The 16,639-nt window shown below is 50.3% G+C and overlaps 2 protein-coding genes across 2 annotated transcripts; both read left to right on the forward strand.

Annotated features, from left to right (window-relative positions):
* The first annotated feature begins 69 nt into the window (after positions 1 to 69).
* On the forward strand, positions 70 to 9,176 carry foxred2 (FAD-dependent oxidoreductase domain containing 2). The gene is made up of 10 exons (XM_067233543.1): positions 70 to 126; positions 704 to 926; positions 1,342 to 1,647; positions 1,807 to 2,058; positions 2,447 to 2,791; positions 2,884 to 3,050; positions 3,471 to 3,636; positions 5,167 to 5,396; positions 8,113 to 8,283; positions 8,530 to 9,176. Exons 2-10 carry the CDS (start codon positions 709 to 711, stop codon positions 8,748 to 8,750), a joined length of 2,076 nt encoding a protein of 691 aa, XP_067089644.1. The 5' UTR covers positions 70 to 126; positions 704 to 708; the 3' UTR covers positions 8,751 to 9,176.
* A 352-nt stretch (positions 9,177 to 9,528) lies between these two features.
* Positions 9,529 to 16,497, forward strand: ankrd54 (ankyrin repeat domain 54). Its single transcript, XM_067233010.1, has 8 exons — positions 9,529 to 10,073; positions 10,404 to 10,451; positions 12,411 to 12,509; positions 12,632 to 12,703; positions 13,279 to 13,326; positions 13,422 to 13,546; positions 13,838 to 13,945; positions 16,132 to 16,497. The coding sequence occupies exons 1-8, from the start codon at positions 9,695 to 9,697 to the stop codon at positions 16,201 to 16,203; spliced, it is 951 nt and encodes a 316-aa protein (XP_067089111.1). The 5' UTR covers positions 9,529 to 9,694; the 3' UTR covers positions 16,204 to 16,497.
* Positions 16,498 to 16,639: the final 142 nt, after the last annotated feature.

A 16,639-nucleotide genomic window follows, 5' to 3' on the forward strand; every position in this document is an offset into this window, starting at 1 on the left:
TTTCGAGGAAGGGGGCGCGGGCTCCCTTACAAAACCAGAACGTTTTTAAAAATGTAGGTCTGTTACCGTCCCAGGCTGATGACAAACCACGAGATCTACCGGGATTAGAATACACCGCACCTACAGGTAAACTAACTTTCAACGTCTGTTTATCGTTCCATCTCGGCTCACGGAGCGCAGCTGGAATAACGGGCGAATGCCGCCGCATCCTCCGCAGCCGAGGGCTGATGTGGTGGGGGTGAGTTTAAGGAGAGCACGGGGTCTCTCTCGGGACCGGAGGCCCGCAGGTAAATACGGTGTTACCTCGGTTTATAAAGGTACAATGCACATCTTAAACTTACTTGAAACGAAGATACATACAGGCTACCCTGTAGACGGGTGTACCATCACACGCTTGCTACATAAATATGGGGAATGCACGCCTTTATTTACTAATAATTAAAAAACGCAGTGAATGTTTGGTGGGTTTGGTTGGGCAGAAGTGATCGCACTTCACGTTATTGCTGCCACGATCCCGTCTACAACAACACAGTTCTGATAGCTCCTAGATGCAACAGACCTTTTTAGTTTCCCATCTGTATCTCCTTCCTGTAGGATCTTCAGCTGTAGGATCTCCAGGTGTAGGATCTGCAGCTGTAGGATCTTCAGCTGTAGGATTTACAGCTGTAGGATCTCCAGGTCATGTATAAACTTGTCTCTCTAGGTGTCATGGCCGGCGCCCTCCTCCATTTTATGGTCCTCCTGACAACTCTGCCCCACCGTCTCCATGGAGACCAGAATAACGGCCACAACTCCTCCCGTCGCCATGACTACTGCGTGCTGGGGGCGGGTCCTGCAGGCCTGCAGATGGGCTACTTCCTGCAGCGGGCACAGAGGGATTACATCATCCTGGAGAGGAACTCTGGACCCGGCAGCTTCTTCAACATGTGAGACACAGACACTACACATATGGGTCAGAGGCAGCGGTCAGAGGCAGCGGTCAGAGGCAGCGGTCAGAGGCAGCGGTCAGAGGCAGCGGTCAGAGGCAGGGGTCAGAGGCAGGGGTCAGAGGCAGGGGTCAGAGGCAGGGGTCAGAGGCAGGGGTCAGAGGCAGGGGTCAGAGGCAGGGAGGGCTTGTGTCAGGGGTCGTGACCCAGGCCTGGAGTCTCTTCCTACCTGTGTCGATGTCGTTGCCGTTTGCTGCTTCTCTCAGTCTCTTCTTTTTTCCATTACATTTTATTGATATGTTTAAGTACACTTGAAACTTTTAATATATTGTTCAATTGAAAGATTTTTTTTTCCCAATAAAAAAGCTGTTCTTTGATGTCATCCACCGTCATTTTGTGGCGTTTTCCTCCCAAGCTACCCGCGCCACAGGAAGCTGATCAGCATCAACAAGATCTACACCGGGAGGCGGAACCCCGAGTTCAATCTGCGACACGATTGGAACTCTCTCCTGAGTGACAGGCCCGACCTGCTCTTCCAGCGAGTCAGCCGGGAGCTGTACCCGAGGGCCGAGGCGTTGCCGCGGTACCTGGCACTGTACGAGCACAAGCTGGACCTCACTGTGAGGTACGGGGAGGATGTGGCACGAGTCAGGGCCTCTGGGCCGGACTCCGCCAGGACATACACCCTCACCACCCACCAAGGACAGGAGTACCAGTGCAGGTGAGGGAGGGAGGGGAGGAGGGGGGGGGGAAGAGAAGAGAAGAGAGGAGAGGAGGGAGGGGAGGAAAGGAGGAGGGGGGGGAGGAAGACCATTGATTCTGTTTTTATGTCACCCTTTATCCCTCTCCCTGCCCCCCTGTCCCCCTGCCCCCCTCCCAGAGTTCTGCTGGTGTCCACGGGGCTATGGGTTCCCCAGCAAGTCCAGTTTGAGGGCTGGCAGCTGGTGGAGGGCTACGAGTCCATCCCTGTGGACCCGGAGCAGTACCGCGACCAGGCCGTGCTGATCCTGGGGAAGGGCAATGCAGCCTTCGAGACGGCCCAGAGCATGCTGGGAAGGGCCAGCAGGGTGCACCTCTACAGCCCCAGCCCTGTCCGGCTCGCCTGGCAGACGCACTACGTAGGAGACCTCCGGTATGCATTTACATTTTAGTCATTTAGCAGACGCTCTTATCCAGAGCGACTTACAGTAAGTACAGGGACATTCCCCCGAGGCAAGTAGGGTGAAGTGCCTTGCCCAAGGACACAACGTCAGTTGGCATGACCTGGAATTGAACTGGCAACCTTTGGATTACTAGCCCGATTCCCTCACCACTTAGCCACCTGACTCCCTATGCCCTGGTATTAACACTGTCATTAACTCTGGTATAAACCCTGTTATTAAACATTATTAACACTGTTATTGCCCTTTTATTACCCTCTTATTGAGTGCTTCCTAACCCTGATCTGTTATAAACCCAGCTATTAAGCCTGTTATAAACCCTGTTAATAACCTCTTATTGACGACCTCCTGACCCCGCAGGGCCGTGAACAACGAGCTGTTGGACACGTACCAGCTGAAGTCTCTGGACGGGCTGGTGGAGGGACGCCTGGAGGACATCGCCATCCTGCCCCGGGGAGGGGAGGAGGACGAGGAGGTTGAGGGGAGTGCTGTCAGGAGGAGGAGGAGGAAGAAGAGGAGGGACGCGGGGGGGAGGAGGAGGCAGCTGTACCTCACGCTGGCGGAGCTCCTACAAGGCAGAAACAGGTCAGAGGTTAACCCCTCCCATCTGCCGGCCTATCACAATGACAACTTCTCCCTGAGACAGCCTTACGACCGTGTGATTCGCTGTCTGGGGTTCCGCTTCAACTTCAGCATATTTGACAGGTAAGAGGATGATGATGTCATCACCAATAACTGTTACCCCCTACTAACTGTTTTACCCCACTTCCTAACTCTGTTGCCCCCCCCCCCCCCAGCTCTGCCAGGCCCCCCAGCAGTGAGGGTGTCAGGGGGCGGTTGCCAGGGGTGACGGCGTGGTACGAGGGCCGTGGAACCCCGGGGCTGTTTGTTCTGGGAGCCGCCGCCCACGCCAGAGACTACCGCTCCTCTGCTGGGGGCTTCATACACGGCTTCCGCTACGCGGGTACACACACACACACCTGGTACACACACACACACACACCTGGTACACACACACCTGGTACACACACACACACCTGATACACACATACACCTGGTACACACACACACCTGGTACTACACACACCTGATACACACACACCTGATACACACACACACACCTGGTACACACACACACCTGGTACTACACACACAGCTGGTACACACACACACCTGGTACTACACACACAGCTGGTACACACACACACCTGGTACACACACACCTGGTACACACACACACACGCACCTGGTACACACACACACCTGGTACACACACACCTGGTACACACACACACACACCTGGTACTACACACACACACATATCTGGTACTACACTCACACACACACACCTGGTAACCACTCCTAACCATCCTTCTCTTCTCAGTGCGGGCAGTTCACCGACTGTTGGAGCAGCGTTACCATAGCAACCCCTGGCCGGTAACAAAGCTGTGGACCAATCAGCTGCTTAGCTGGCTGCTGAGGCGGGTCAACGAGGCATCTGGACCGTACCAGATGTTCAGCACGCTGGGGGATGTGGTGCTGCTGCAGGGGTGAGTGGTACCCCTCTCCCCCCTCCTTGCCCAGTGTAACAGCTCTCCTCCTCCCCCAGGGCCCAGTGTAACAGCTCTCCTCCTCCCCCAGGGCCCAGTGTAACAGCTCTCCTCCTCCCCCAGGCCCCAGTGTAACAGCTCTCCTCCCCCAGGGCCCAGTGTGACAGCTCTCCTCCCCCAGGGCCCCAGTGTAACAGCTCTCCTCCCCCAGGGCCCAGTGTGACAGCTCTCCTCCCCCCTCCTCCCCCAGGGCCCAGTGTGACAGCTCTCCTCCCCCAGGGCCCAGTGTGACAGCTCTCCTCCCCCCTCCTCCCCCAGGGCCCAGTGTAACAGCTCTCCTCCCCCAGGGCCCAGTGTAACAGCTCTCCTCCCCCCTCCTCCCCCAGGGCCCAGTGTAACAGCTCTCCTCCTCCCCCAGGGCCCTAGTGTAACAGCTCTCCTCCCCCAGGGCCCAGTGTGACAGCTCTCCTCCCCCAGGGCCCCAGTGTAACAGCTCTCCTCCCCCAGGGCCCAGTGTGACAGCTCTCCTCCCCCCTCCTCCCCCAGGGCCCAGTGTAACAGCTCTCCTCCCCCCTCCTCCCCCAGGGCCCAGTGTAACAGCTCTCCTCCTCCCACAGGGCCCAGTGTAACAGCTCTCCTCCTCCCACAGGGCCCAGTGTAACAGCTCTCCTCCTCCCCCAGGGCCCAGTGTAACAGCTCTCCTCCCCCCTCCTCCCCCAGGGCCCAGTGTAACAGCTCTCCCCCCTTCTCCCCCAGGGCCCAGTGTAACAGCTCTCCTCCTCCCCCAGGGCCCAGTGTGACAGCTCTCCTCCCCCAGGGCCCAGTGTGACAGCTCTCCTCCCCCCTCCTCCCCCAGGGCCCAGTGTAACAGCTCTCCTCCCCCAGGGCCCAGTGTAACAGCTCTCCTCCCCCAGGGCCCAGTGTGACAGCTCTCCTCCCCCAGGGCCCAGTGTAACAGCTTTCCTCCCCCAGGGCCCAGTGTAACAGCTCTCCTCCTCCCCCAGGGCCCAGTGTGACAGCTCTCCTCCCCCTCCTCCCCCAGGGCCCAGTGTAACAGCTCTCCTCCCCCCTCCTCCCCCAGGGCCCAGTGTAACAGCTCTCCTCCCCCTCCTCCCCCAGGGCCCAGTGTAACAGCTCTCCTCCCCCAGGGCCCAGTGTAACAGCTCTCCTCCCCCTCCTCCCCCAGGGCCCAGTGTAACAGCTCTCCTCCTCCCCCAGGGCCCAGTGTAACAGCTCTCCTCCCCCTCCTCCCCCAGGGCCCAGTGTAACAGCTCTCCTCCTCCCCCAGGGCCCAGTGTGATAGCTCTCCTCCCCCAGGGCCCAGTGTAACAGCTCTCCTCCCCCAGGGCCCAGTGTATAAGCTCTCCTCCCCCAGGGCCCAGTGTATAAGCTCTCCTCCCCCAGGGCCCAGTGTAACAGCTCTCCTCCCCCCTCCTCCCCCAGGGCCCAGTGTATAAGCTCTCCTCCCCCAGGGCCCAGTGTAACAGCTCTCCTCCCCCAGGGCCCAGTGTAACAGCTCTCCTCCCCCAGGGCCCAGTGTGAGTACCTGGAGGAGTTCCCCCTGCAGGCTCTTCCCCGGTTCCCCTCCCTGTCCGGCCGACCTGCCCCGCCCGGCGGCCTGCTGGTCCTGGTGCTGCAGTATGGGCTGAACCGCTCCAGCGACCCCCTGGGGCCCGGCCGGGCTGAGTCTGAGTGGCCCCGTGCCTGGAGGTCCAACTTCCTCCATCCCGTCCTCTACTTCTACCACACCCTGCCCACAGGTCAGTACTGTAATAACATCCCTACTGGTCAGTACTGTGTTGTTTAATCAACACTATTACTTTTCCATGATGATGGAACGTTCTAATGAGAACAAATTCACGCTTTAATAAATTAATTTCCTGAGGTAAATAATCTTATGTGAGTAAACGCATTCAAAAAACAAAATGTATCTTTTTACAGTTGGCAGACATTACCCGTTGGGCTTATGACTGTTGCAGAGACCTTTTCAGACGGTTTGATCCCTGCTAAACTCATGGCAAGCCAGGGTACACATCAATACAGACACAGTTCCCAGTCGTGATGTTAGGGGCTTTTCATAATCAAAACTTTTTAATTGTGGGTATTTATGCTAATATAATTGACCTGTCATATTAATAAAGGAATATTATTGGTTATCAAACACAGCTCACAGAAGTAATCGTCGGAGTTTCAAGAACTAGATGACCATCACTAGTAGCTAGCTACAGGACTTCTGACTGGATAACTAGTTAGTGTGACGATTTACTAGCTCAGTCACCTAATACGTTCCCCGGGTGCAGGACAGGAAACTGAGACGGAAAATTGCCAGTAACGCTTCGGTTGTATTTTTGGTTCAGGGAAGCCAGAAAACAAGTAGGCACACTGCCGTACTAGGATATCAAAAAGGTAAAATAAACACTGTTTACGTCAAAACAAAATGATAACACCAATCGTAGAAACCACAGGCGGTCCCTCAACCGCCGTCTGCATGAGTATTCTGGCTCCACTCTGTGCTTCCCCCCCCTCCTTCACCTAATCAGTGGGGAGTCAGGTGGCTGAGCGGTGAGGGAATCGGGCTAGTAATCCGAAGGTTGCCAGTTCGATTCCAGGTCATGCCAACTGACGTTGTGTCCTTGGGCAAGGCACTTCACCCTACTTGCCTCGGGGGAATGTCCCTGTACTTACTGTAAGTCGCTTTGGATAAGAGTGTCTGCTAAATGACTAAATGTAAATGTACTCAGGACCTTTTAAAGAAAGCACAATAAAGTTCATGCATTTCACCTGGTTACTCAATTATATAATTTAGGTGTCCTTGGGCCTACCTCCCAGGAGAGGGTGCCCACGGACCCAGTATTCCACCTGAACCCTCACACTAGCTACAAGACTTCTGACTGGATAACCAGCTAGCTACCGGACTTCTGACTTGATAACTAGCTAGCTACAATACTTCTGACTGGATAACTAGTCATCTACAATACTTCTGACTGGATAACTAGTTAGCAAACGTTGTCATCAAACCTACTACGGCTAAAATTAATACAGCAAAATTAATACTTGACTGACATTTCTTGCTAGTCATTACTAGAAAACTGAAGTAAAACCTATGCTTTGAAAAGAATTCCAAAAAGCATTTTGGTGCCATCAGTCTCAGTTTTTTTGGGGGTATTTCACACTGTTCCTTAAGGTCTCCGAATAGGGTATGTAACATTGGTTGGTCTGAAAATGGCCCGGGTGCTGTTCTATGCCCCCTGATGCATCCTGTGAACTTGTCCCGGGAAAAAACGCTAGGTTTTCTCCTTTTATGGTATGCTCATGAATATATAGATGAGCTGTGCGCTGATTGGTTGGTTTACAACGAGTGAAGCTGTGGAGCAAAGACTCAACACGGCCAACAGCACTCAATGAAACAAGAAAGTGGAGACTTGAAATAAAAACGTACAAATAAATATATTGTGTCTACACAACACTGTTTTCAACAGATTGACTAGATATCATTTGAAATGATTACGTTAGTTGTTTCCACTTCTGTTGTCGAAGCAAACAGGATCGACTAAGGTGGGTAACGTTAGCACTAGGTTTGAATGAAACACAGTTAGGAACATGAAATAACGTTAGCCCCATTGCCAATAAACTAAATCATCACACATTCTACAGATGCTAGATACAGGCAGGATACGTTAGCATTGCTAATAACTGTTAGCGAAAACATCTTGCGGTTGTGAAGAACAGCACCTCTTTTCAGCAACAGCTTCATAGGAAATCATGCTTTACAATGTGCCAGTTTTTCAAAACTGTCCTCGGTGAAAAGGTTCGAGCAAATGTGTAATTGAGGGTCGAACTGCACAGGGATCTTCTCATCACAGCCCGTCGAGTGTTTGGTTCCTTAGGAATACTCAGTGTCAGCATTCCCTTTACAGCCTGGAACACTGCATTTACCACCGTAGTCCATTTTCAATGTTAGAAAAACTTTATTTTTTGTAATTCTGTGGAAGTACACAGAGCAGTTCGCAGCACATTTTGGGGCATGACAAAGGTACAGACCAGAGCAAAAAAGGTGGAGCCCCCGTTGTGACGTCACAACAGTGGATTTTTTAAAACAGACCGTTTTACAGCTACATTTTTTTAATTGTGAGATTTGCATAGGAAAGAGGTGTCAATGGACTTTGAGGTTCACTGTATGTCCATTTTACCCACTGAACTGTCGTTATTCAGCTGTGACAAGGTACATTTGGTTCTGCAATCAATGACCCCTTTAAGTTACGTTAGGTTACATACATGTTAGAAAGAAAAACTGAGCAAAATTGATACGAAATGTTTGGTCTGTCCACCCTAATGATGATAGCTAACGGTTCTCTTTCCTCCTCCTCCCTCATCCCTCTCCTCCCTCATCCCTCTCCTCCCTCATCCCTCTCCTCCCTAATCCCTCTCATCCCTCTCCTCCTCATCCCTCTCCTCCTCATCCCTCTGTTTGCTCAGAGAGGGAGATGAGACTTCGCCCCCCGGGCTGGCCCCTCCCCCGACCCGCTGCCATACATCACATGATCGAGGACTTCCTGACTGAGTGGGAGGGGCCTGTCTCTCACAGCCAACCGCTGCGTCGCTTCCTGGAGCACTGCCTTCAGACGGACCTCAGAGCCTTCTACGCAGGTACAACAACATCAACAACACCACCATCAATAACATCAACAACACCACCATCAACAACACCACCATCAATAAAATCAACAACACCACCATCAACAACACCAGGGATAAGTACAGTAGAGCTTATTTGACTGCAGATCAGGAGGGTGTAGATGTATGTCGCTTTGGATAAAAGCATCTGATAAATACATAAAAAAACACGAATGTCACAAACAACAAATGAATAATAATGAACTCTGTCTCCTACAGAGTCCTGTTTCCGCTTCTCCCTGACCAATCACCAGCCTCCGCTGTTCTGTCGTCAGGGTTACCTAAAGAAGCAGGGGCTGATGGGTAGCAGAGGGCAGGATAATGACGAGGCATGGCCACGCCCCTCCCAGCAGGACTCCGCCCCCCCCGGCCCCTCCTTCCCCGGCACGCTGACGCCAGGGGCAGCCTCCGTGTCATCACCCATGAACTTTGACTTCTGACTGTTCAAACCACAGGACCTCTGACCACAGGAAATCAACACAGACACAGCCAGAACTAGTGTGGATGTGTACTGGACTAACTCTACCTCACACATCCTCACTTTGAAATGCTAAATGTACATTATGAGCAGACTTGTTCATGTGCTCCTCCCCATCCTACTCTTTACCAAATCATTATTATATTCGACTCGCCATTATTTCTAAAGATAGAATTGTAGCTTTAATGAAATGTAGCTTTAATGAAATGTATAGTTTGTTGGTGATGGGTTGGGTTTCACAGTGAAGAAATCAGTGAGGAAATAATTATGCACTATTTATTTTTTATACTGTATGTTAGGCTGTGTTTCTGTCTTCTCTGTTCACAGATATTATAGAGAGAATGTCAGTAAATATTTTAGTTATTTTGAAATATCAATATTTCTCATTCCGTTTTTTCAAATAAAAACAATTAATTTATGTATATAATCAAAGCCATGTATGTTCACAATCTGATTTCAATGTATTACGTTTAATTTGCCCATTTTCTTTGGATTTGAATTCTTCCGAATGTGTTCAGTTGTTTTTGTTTCTATTGGACTAACACCAGTGAATCTGTGCTCTGATTGGTCGTGGATGCTTTTAAAATGTCGCCTGAGCAATGGACGTGCGTTTTGTTGAATTTCGCAGCGATGAAAAATTATGCAACATCGGACATGTTGGATCTAGTACCGGAACTCCTCTATCACAGTCATACAAATACAACTTGAGCCACAATGGCGGTGTGCGTAAAATACTACGTGTTCTGTGTTGACATGTAGCCTAGAAGGGGCGGCGATGGTAAAGGAAGAAGTACAACTAGAATTTGGATTATCAAGGCCGTGGATCAGTAGAAATGACTATTTTGCCGTTTGTTTTGATCTAGAGAACTATAGATAGAGCTCGACTAATCGTCTCATCCGGTAGATATGGACGGGTGGAGCCCAATTGTTTCTACAGCCTCGGATGACGAGCGCTCGAGTTCCGAGGGGGAGTATATGGTTGAGACGGGTCCGCGACCGGAGACAGAGGAGAAAGACGTAGAACCAAAGAAAAACGACGAGAGGATAGACGGAGCTTCCGCTGTCGGATTTGGACTGTCTGGACTGGGACAGAGCAATGTGGTGCTCGGTTGTACCGGAGAGTCGGCGGAGCAGGAACTCCGGTACCTACACTTGTTGTGGGAACCGAATAGAGTTGGGTCGGGGGCGGGAGTCGCGATCAAGCCCGGGAAGGTGACATCAAGTCAAGCTCGGCGGCACGGGAGAGCACGGAGGAACGTGGGGCCAATTGGAAAAGATATTTACGGTATCATCTATTCTTTTGTATGTAGCATGTTTGCCACACGCTCCAATCGACAGAAAGAGAGAACACGCCTATACCTAGTACTAGCTGACTGTGCTTATCTGATTACCTGTGAAAACAGCATGGACTGAATAAGACCATTGTCTGTAACGTTATCTGTGAAATTTACGGAATGCCGTTAAGCAAATTGTTTCCATAACGAGCTAGCCAACAACATCTATTTCAGAAAAAATTTGCCCCAACTCCCACAGTCTGTCTCTCTCTTTCTCCCCCTCCCTCTTACTCTCTCCCACCCTTGTTCCCTCTGTCTCATGAAGTTCTGTGTCTCCTCAGCTGTGAAGAGACTGAGAGAAGCAGCAAACGGCAACGACATCGACACAGGTAGGAAGAGACTCCAGGCCTGGGTCGCAACCCCTGACACGAGCCCTCCCTGCCTCTGATCCCTGCCTCTGAACCCTGCCGGACTAGACCAGTATAGACATTTACATTTTGTCATTTAGTAGAGGCTCTTATCCAGAGCGACTTACAGTAAGTATAGGGACATTCCCCCGAGGCAAATAGGGTGAAGTGCTTTGCCCAAGGAAACAACGTCAATTGCACGGCCGGGAATTGAACCGGCAACTTCTGATTAATAGCCCGATTTCCTAACAGCTCAGACATTTGACTCCCCACAGTATAGACCACAGGGTCAGGGTTATGGGACTAGACCAGTATAGACCCCAGGGTCAGGGTTATGGGACTAGACCAGTATAGACCACAGGGTCAGGGTTATGGGACTAGACCAGTATAGACCACAGGGTCAGGGTTATGGGACTAGACCAGTATAGACCACAGGGTCACTGTTATGGGAGCAAGAATGCTATTATCAATTAAAGCCCTAACCCTAACCAGGACTCCAGATCCACAAAATCGTTCCAAGTAAGTACTTTAGGGTCTCATGTACATAATAGTAAGCATTTAAAATTATGAGACATTAGATTCAATAAAAACAAATATATATTGTCATTTAAGTTTGTGTAACTTTCTTGACAGTGGGTTTGAATTGGGCGTGGTTATGCTAGGGTTTTAATGGCGAAATAAGAGTTAGGGTTAGAACTTCGATATCATATACATTTTCACTATTTCAAACCAAGTTTCTTGTGGCTTTAAAGGGCATGAACATTTCACTTTATGAGGTTATTTAACATTAATATAAGATATATTAATATAGGGAGTCAGGTGGCTGAGCGGTTAGGGAAGCGGGCTAGTAATCCGAATCGAACTGTTGCCAGTTCCCGGTCATGCCAACTGACGTTGTGTCCTTGGGCAAGGCACTTCACCCTACTTGCCTCGGGGAGAATGTCCCTGTACTTACTGTAAGTCGCTCTGGATAAGAGCGTCTGCCAAATGACTAAATGTAAATATGAGTTCCCCTAGCCTGCCTTTGGTCCCCCAGTGGATAGAAATGTTGATAAGTGTAAACCTGGGTATTCTTCTCTGCCTTTGAGAAAGTTTCCACGGGAATATTGGCAAGACTATGCACGCCTAGCTCAGCTGGACCCTGAATGCAGCTGGTTGGGAACATTGTCTGCCAGAAACATAAACCTAAACGTAAAACGTTCTGTTGTTTTTGAAGGTCTTTGTCATCAGTGTTGCATTTCAGCCCTATGCCTGGCAAGTGTGAGAGCGCCGAATTGCGTAGAGGCCAAGAGCGGTATTGCAGACAGAGATTTCAATTATAGCTGGCAATATATTGAAAGACATTTCTGGAGCTGTGAACTTAGTTAAAACATTTTAACTATGAACTGAACTAGTTCATGTAGAAAGTGAACTTTCCCAACACTGTTTGTCCTTACCTAGCATATTGATTACTTGGTAAACTGAAGCCATGTTCATTTTAAAGTTTGTATACGGGAGTCAGGTGGCTGAGCGGTTAAGGAATTGGGCTAGTAATCTGAAGGTTGCCGGTTCGATTCCTGGCCGTGTAAAAAGACGTTGTGTCCTTGGGCAAGGCACTTCACCCTACTTGCCTTGGGGGGAATGTCCCTGTACTTAGTGTAAGTCGCTCTGGATAAGAGCGTCTGCTAAATGACTAAATGTAAATGTATACAGTAGACTAACTTTTTACAGCAGTGAGAGTAGGATGTATGTATGTCCACACAAAAGTTGTATTATAAATGTTTGCATGCATGTCTGCTTATAACAAGGTAAATATAGTTAAATTACCCCAAAATTTCCAGTTTATTCCTGTTAATTCACGTATATTCCCGTTAATTCCCGTGGAAAGTTTCCAACTTTGAATATTCCCGGAATTTTGCAACCCTAGTGCAGAAACGTAAAGTTCCTCTTCCTGCCCCCCAGTGCGCCGGCTCCTCCAGGAGCAGGTGGATCCGTGTGCAGCAGATGAAAAGGGCCGGACCGCTCTGCACTTCTCCTCCTGCAACGGGAACGACACCATCGGTACCAGCGCATTCACAAACACAGACACGCGGTCACACCCCCACACGGTCACCGCCACGCTTCACCTGTATTGAATGTGAAGGTGATGTACTGCTCTCCTCTGCCCCCTGGTGGTGCTGCAGTGCAGCTGCTGCTGAGCTCCGGAGCAGATCCCAACCAGAGAGACGGGCTGGGGAACACACCCCTCCACCTGGGTAACACACACCCCTCCACCTGGGTAACACACACACCCCTCCACCTGGGTAACACACACACCTCCACCTGGGTAACACACACACCCCTCCACCTGGGTAACACACACACACCTTCACCTGGGTAACACACACACCTCCACCTGGGTAACACACACCCCTCCACCTGGGTAACACACACCCCTCCACCTGGGTAACACACACACACCTCCACCTGGGTAACACACACACCTCCACCTGGGTAACACACACACCTCCACCTGGGTAACACACACACCTCCACCTGGGTAACACACACACCTCCACCTGGGTAAAACACCCCTCCATCTGGGTAACACGCACACCTCACCTGGGTAACACACACCCCTTCACCTGGGCAACACACACACCTTTACCTGGGTAACACACACACCTTCACCTGGGTAACACACACTGACACAGACTGTGTTCTCTAATAAACTATAACATAATATACTAGAGAACACTGGAACCTGTTTTCATGTGAGCCAGAAGCCAATCCTCCTTTCTTCTCTCTCTCCATCTCTCTCCATTCTCTCCAAATTTCTCCATCTCTGCAGCGGCCTGTACCAATCATGTGCCTGTCATCACCACACTGCTAAGAGGAGGTGAGAGGCCCACACACACACACTTAGATGAACACTAGATACACACTTACACAAAGTCATACACACATGCTGGATCCGTGTGTGTTTGTGTTCAGGTGCGCGTGTGGACGCCCTGGACCGTGCAGGCAGGACCCCTCTGCACCTGGCCCGCTCCAAACTCAGCATCCTGCAGGAGGGGGATGCACACAGTGTTCACACCCTGAGAGGAGAGGTTACCCAGGTAACACACACACAAACACACCCTGAGAAGAGAGGTTACCCAGGTAACACACACACACACAAACACACCCTGAGAGGAGAGGTTACCCAGGTAACACAAACACACCCTGAGAGGAGAGGTTACACAGGTAACACACACACCCTGAGAGGAGAGGTTACACAGGTAACACTGTCTAAACACGCAGCATATGTACACAGTAATCTGGTGAGACACAAGAGCTGCCATCTGTTGTGGCCGTAACAGTCGGGTGTGTGTGTGTGTGTGGTGGGGTGTGTGTGTGTGTGTGCGCAGATCCTGCAGATGCTGAGGGAGTACCTGAGTGTGATGGGTCAGCGTGAGGCCAGGGAGAGACTGGAGCACATCTCCACTCAGCTGCAGCACACACGCACCAAGGAACAGGTGAGCACACACATACCAGACACACACACACACATGGCAGACACACACATGGCAGACACACACACACAGCAGACACACACACACAGCAGACACACACACATAGCAGACACACACACACACAGCAGACACACACACATAGCAGACACACACACATAGCAGACACACACACATAGCAGACACACACACACACACAGCAGACACACACACATAGCAGACACACACACATAGCAGACACACACATGGCAGACACACACACACATAGCAGACACACACACACAGCAGACACACACACATAGCAGACACACACATGGCAGACACACACACATAGTAGACACACACACATAGCAGACACACACACATGGCAGACACACACACACAGCAGACACACACACATAGCAGACACACACATGGCAGACACACACACATAGCAGACACACACACATAGCAGACACACACACATGGCAGACACACACACATAGCAGACACACACACATAGCAGACACACACATGGCAGACACACACACATAGCAGACACACACACATAGCAGACACACACATAGCAGACACACACACATGGCAGACACACACACATAGCAGACACACACACATAGCAGACACACACATAGCAGACACACACACATAGCAGACACACACATAGCAGACACACACACATAGCAGACACACACATGGCAGACACACACACACACATGGCAGACACACACACATAGCAGACACACACACATAGCAGACACACACACATAGCAGACACACACACACATAGCAGACACACACATGGCAGACACACACACATAGCAGACACACACACACATGGCAGACACACACACATAGCAGACACACACACATAGCAGACACACACATGGCAGACACACACACATAGCAGACACACACACATAGCAGACACACACATAGCAGACACACACACATAGCAGACACACACACATGGCAGACACACACACACATGGCAGACACACACACATTGCAGACACACACATGGCAGACACACACACATAGCAGACACACACACACATGGCAGACACACACACATAGCAGACACACACACACATAGCAGACACACACATAGCAGACACACACACATAGCAGACACACACATGGCAGACACACACACACATGGCAGACACACACACATAGCAGACACACACAAATAGCAGACACACACACATAGCAGACACACACACATAGCAGACACACACACATAGCAGACACACACATAGCAGACACACACACATAGCAGACACACACACATAGCAGACACACACACATAGCAGACACACACACATGGCAGACACACACATGGCAGACACACACACATAGCAGACACACACACATAGCAGACACACACATGGCAGACACACACACATAGCAGACACACACACATAGCAGACACACACACATAGCAGACACACACATGGCAGACACACACACATAGCAGACACACACACATAGCAGACACACACATAGCAGACACACACACATAGCAGACACACACACATAGCAGACACACACACATGGCAGACACACACACATAGCAGACACACACACATAGCAGACACACACATGGCAGACACACACACATAGCAGACACACACACATAGCAGACACACACACACATGGCAGACACACACACATAGCAGACACACACACATAGCAGACACACACACATAGCAGACACACACATAGCAGACACACACACATAGCAGACACACACATAGCAGACACACACACACACATGGCAGACACACACACATAGCAGACACACACACATAGCAGACACACACATGGCAGACACACACACATAGCAGACACACACACATAGCAGACACACACACATAGCAGACACACACACATAGCAGACACACACACATAGCAGACACACACACATAGCAGACACACACACATGGCAGACACACACATGGCAGACACACACACACATGGCAGACACACACACATAGCAGACACACACATAGCAGACACACACATGGCAGACACACACACATAGCAGACACACACACATGGCAGACACACACACATGGCAGACACACACATGGCAGACACACACACATAGCAGACACACACACACACAGCAGACACACACACACAACACGCACAGGAGTCCTAGGTGAAGCTGAGGTGTGTTTCATCTGCAGGTGGATGAGGTGACGGAGCTGCTTGCCAGCTTCACCTCCCTCAGCCTCAAGCAGAGTCTGGGGGGCCACTAGAGGGGGCTGGGATTGTGTGTGTGTGGAGAGAGAGTCAACATGCACTTATTGTGCATTTGAGTGTGTGCGTTGAGAGAGAGTGTGTGTTTAGAGAGAGTGTGTGTGTGTGTGCGTGCACACATGCCGATCTCCCAACTTTTTAACCATTTCCTTTCCCTCAAAATGTATTTGTGTATCACTGCCTGTACTGCTGCCAAGCATGCCAAGGGTACATTGCCGTCTAATGTCGACATTTAATAACGGTTATTGTTGAGTACATTGTTTGCTGATCAATAAACGAAGTTTGTAAATATCCGTGATTCTTGGCTCTGGTTTACTTTATATGTTTTTTCTAGTCTAGTTTTATATTGAATGTTTTTTTTGTTTTTCATTATTTTCTAATTTATTCTATTCTTTATTCATTCATTTAAACATGTAACTAGTTATGATAACGTTA

Source organism: Osmerus mordax, chromosome 3 (genome assembly GCF_038355195.1).
Source record: "Osmerus mordax isolate fOsmMor3 chromosome 3, fOsmMor3.pri, whole genome shotgun sequence".
Taxonomy (NCBI): Eukaryota; Metazoa; Chordata; class Actinopteri; order Osmeriformes; family Osmeridae; genus Osmerus; species Osmerus mordax.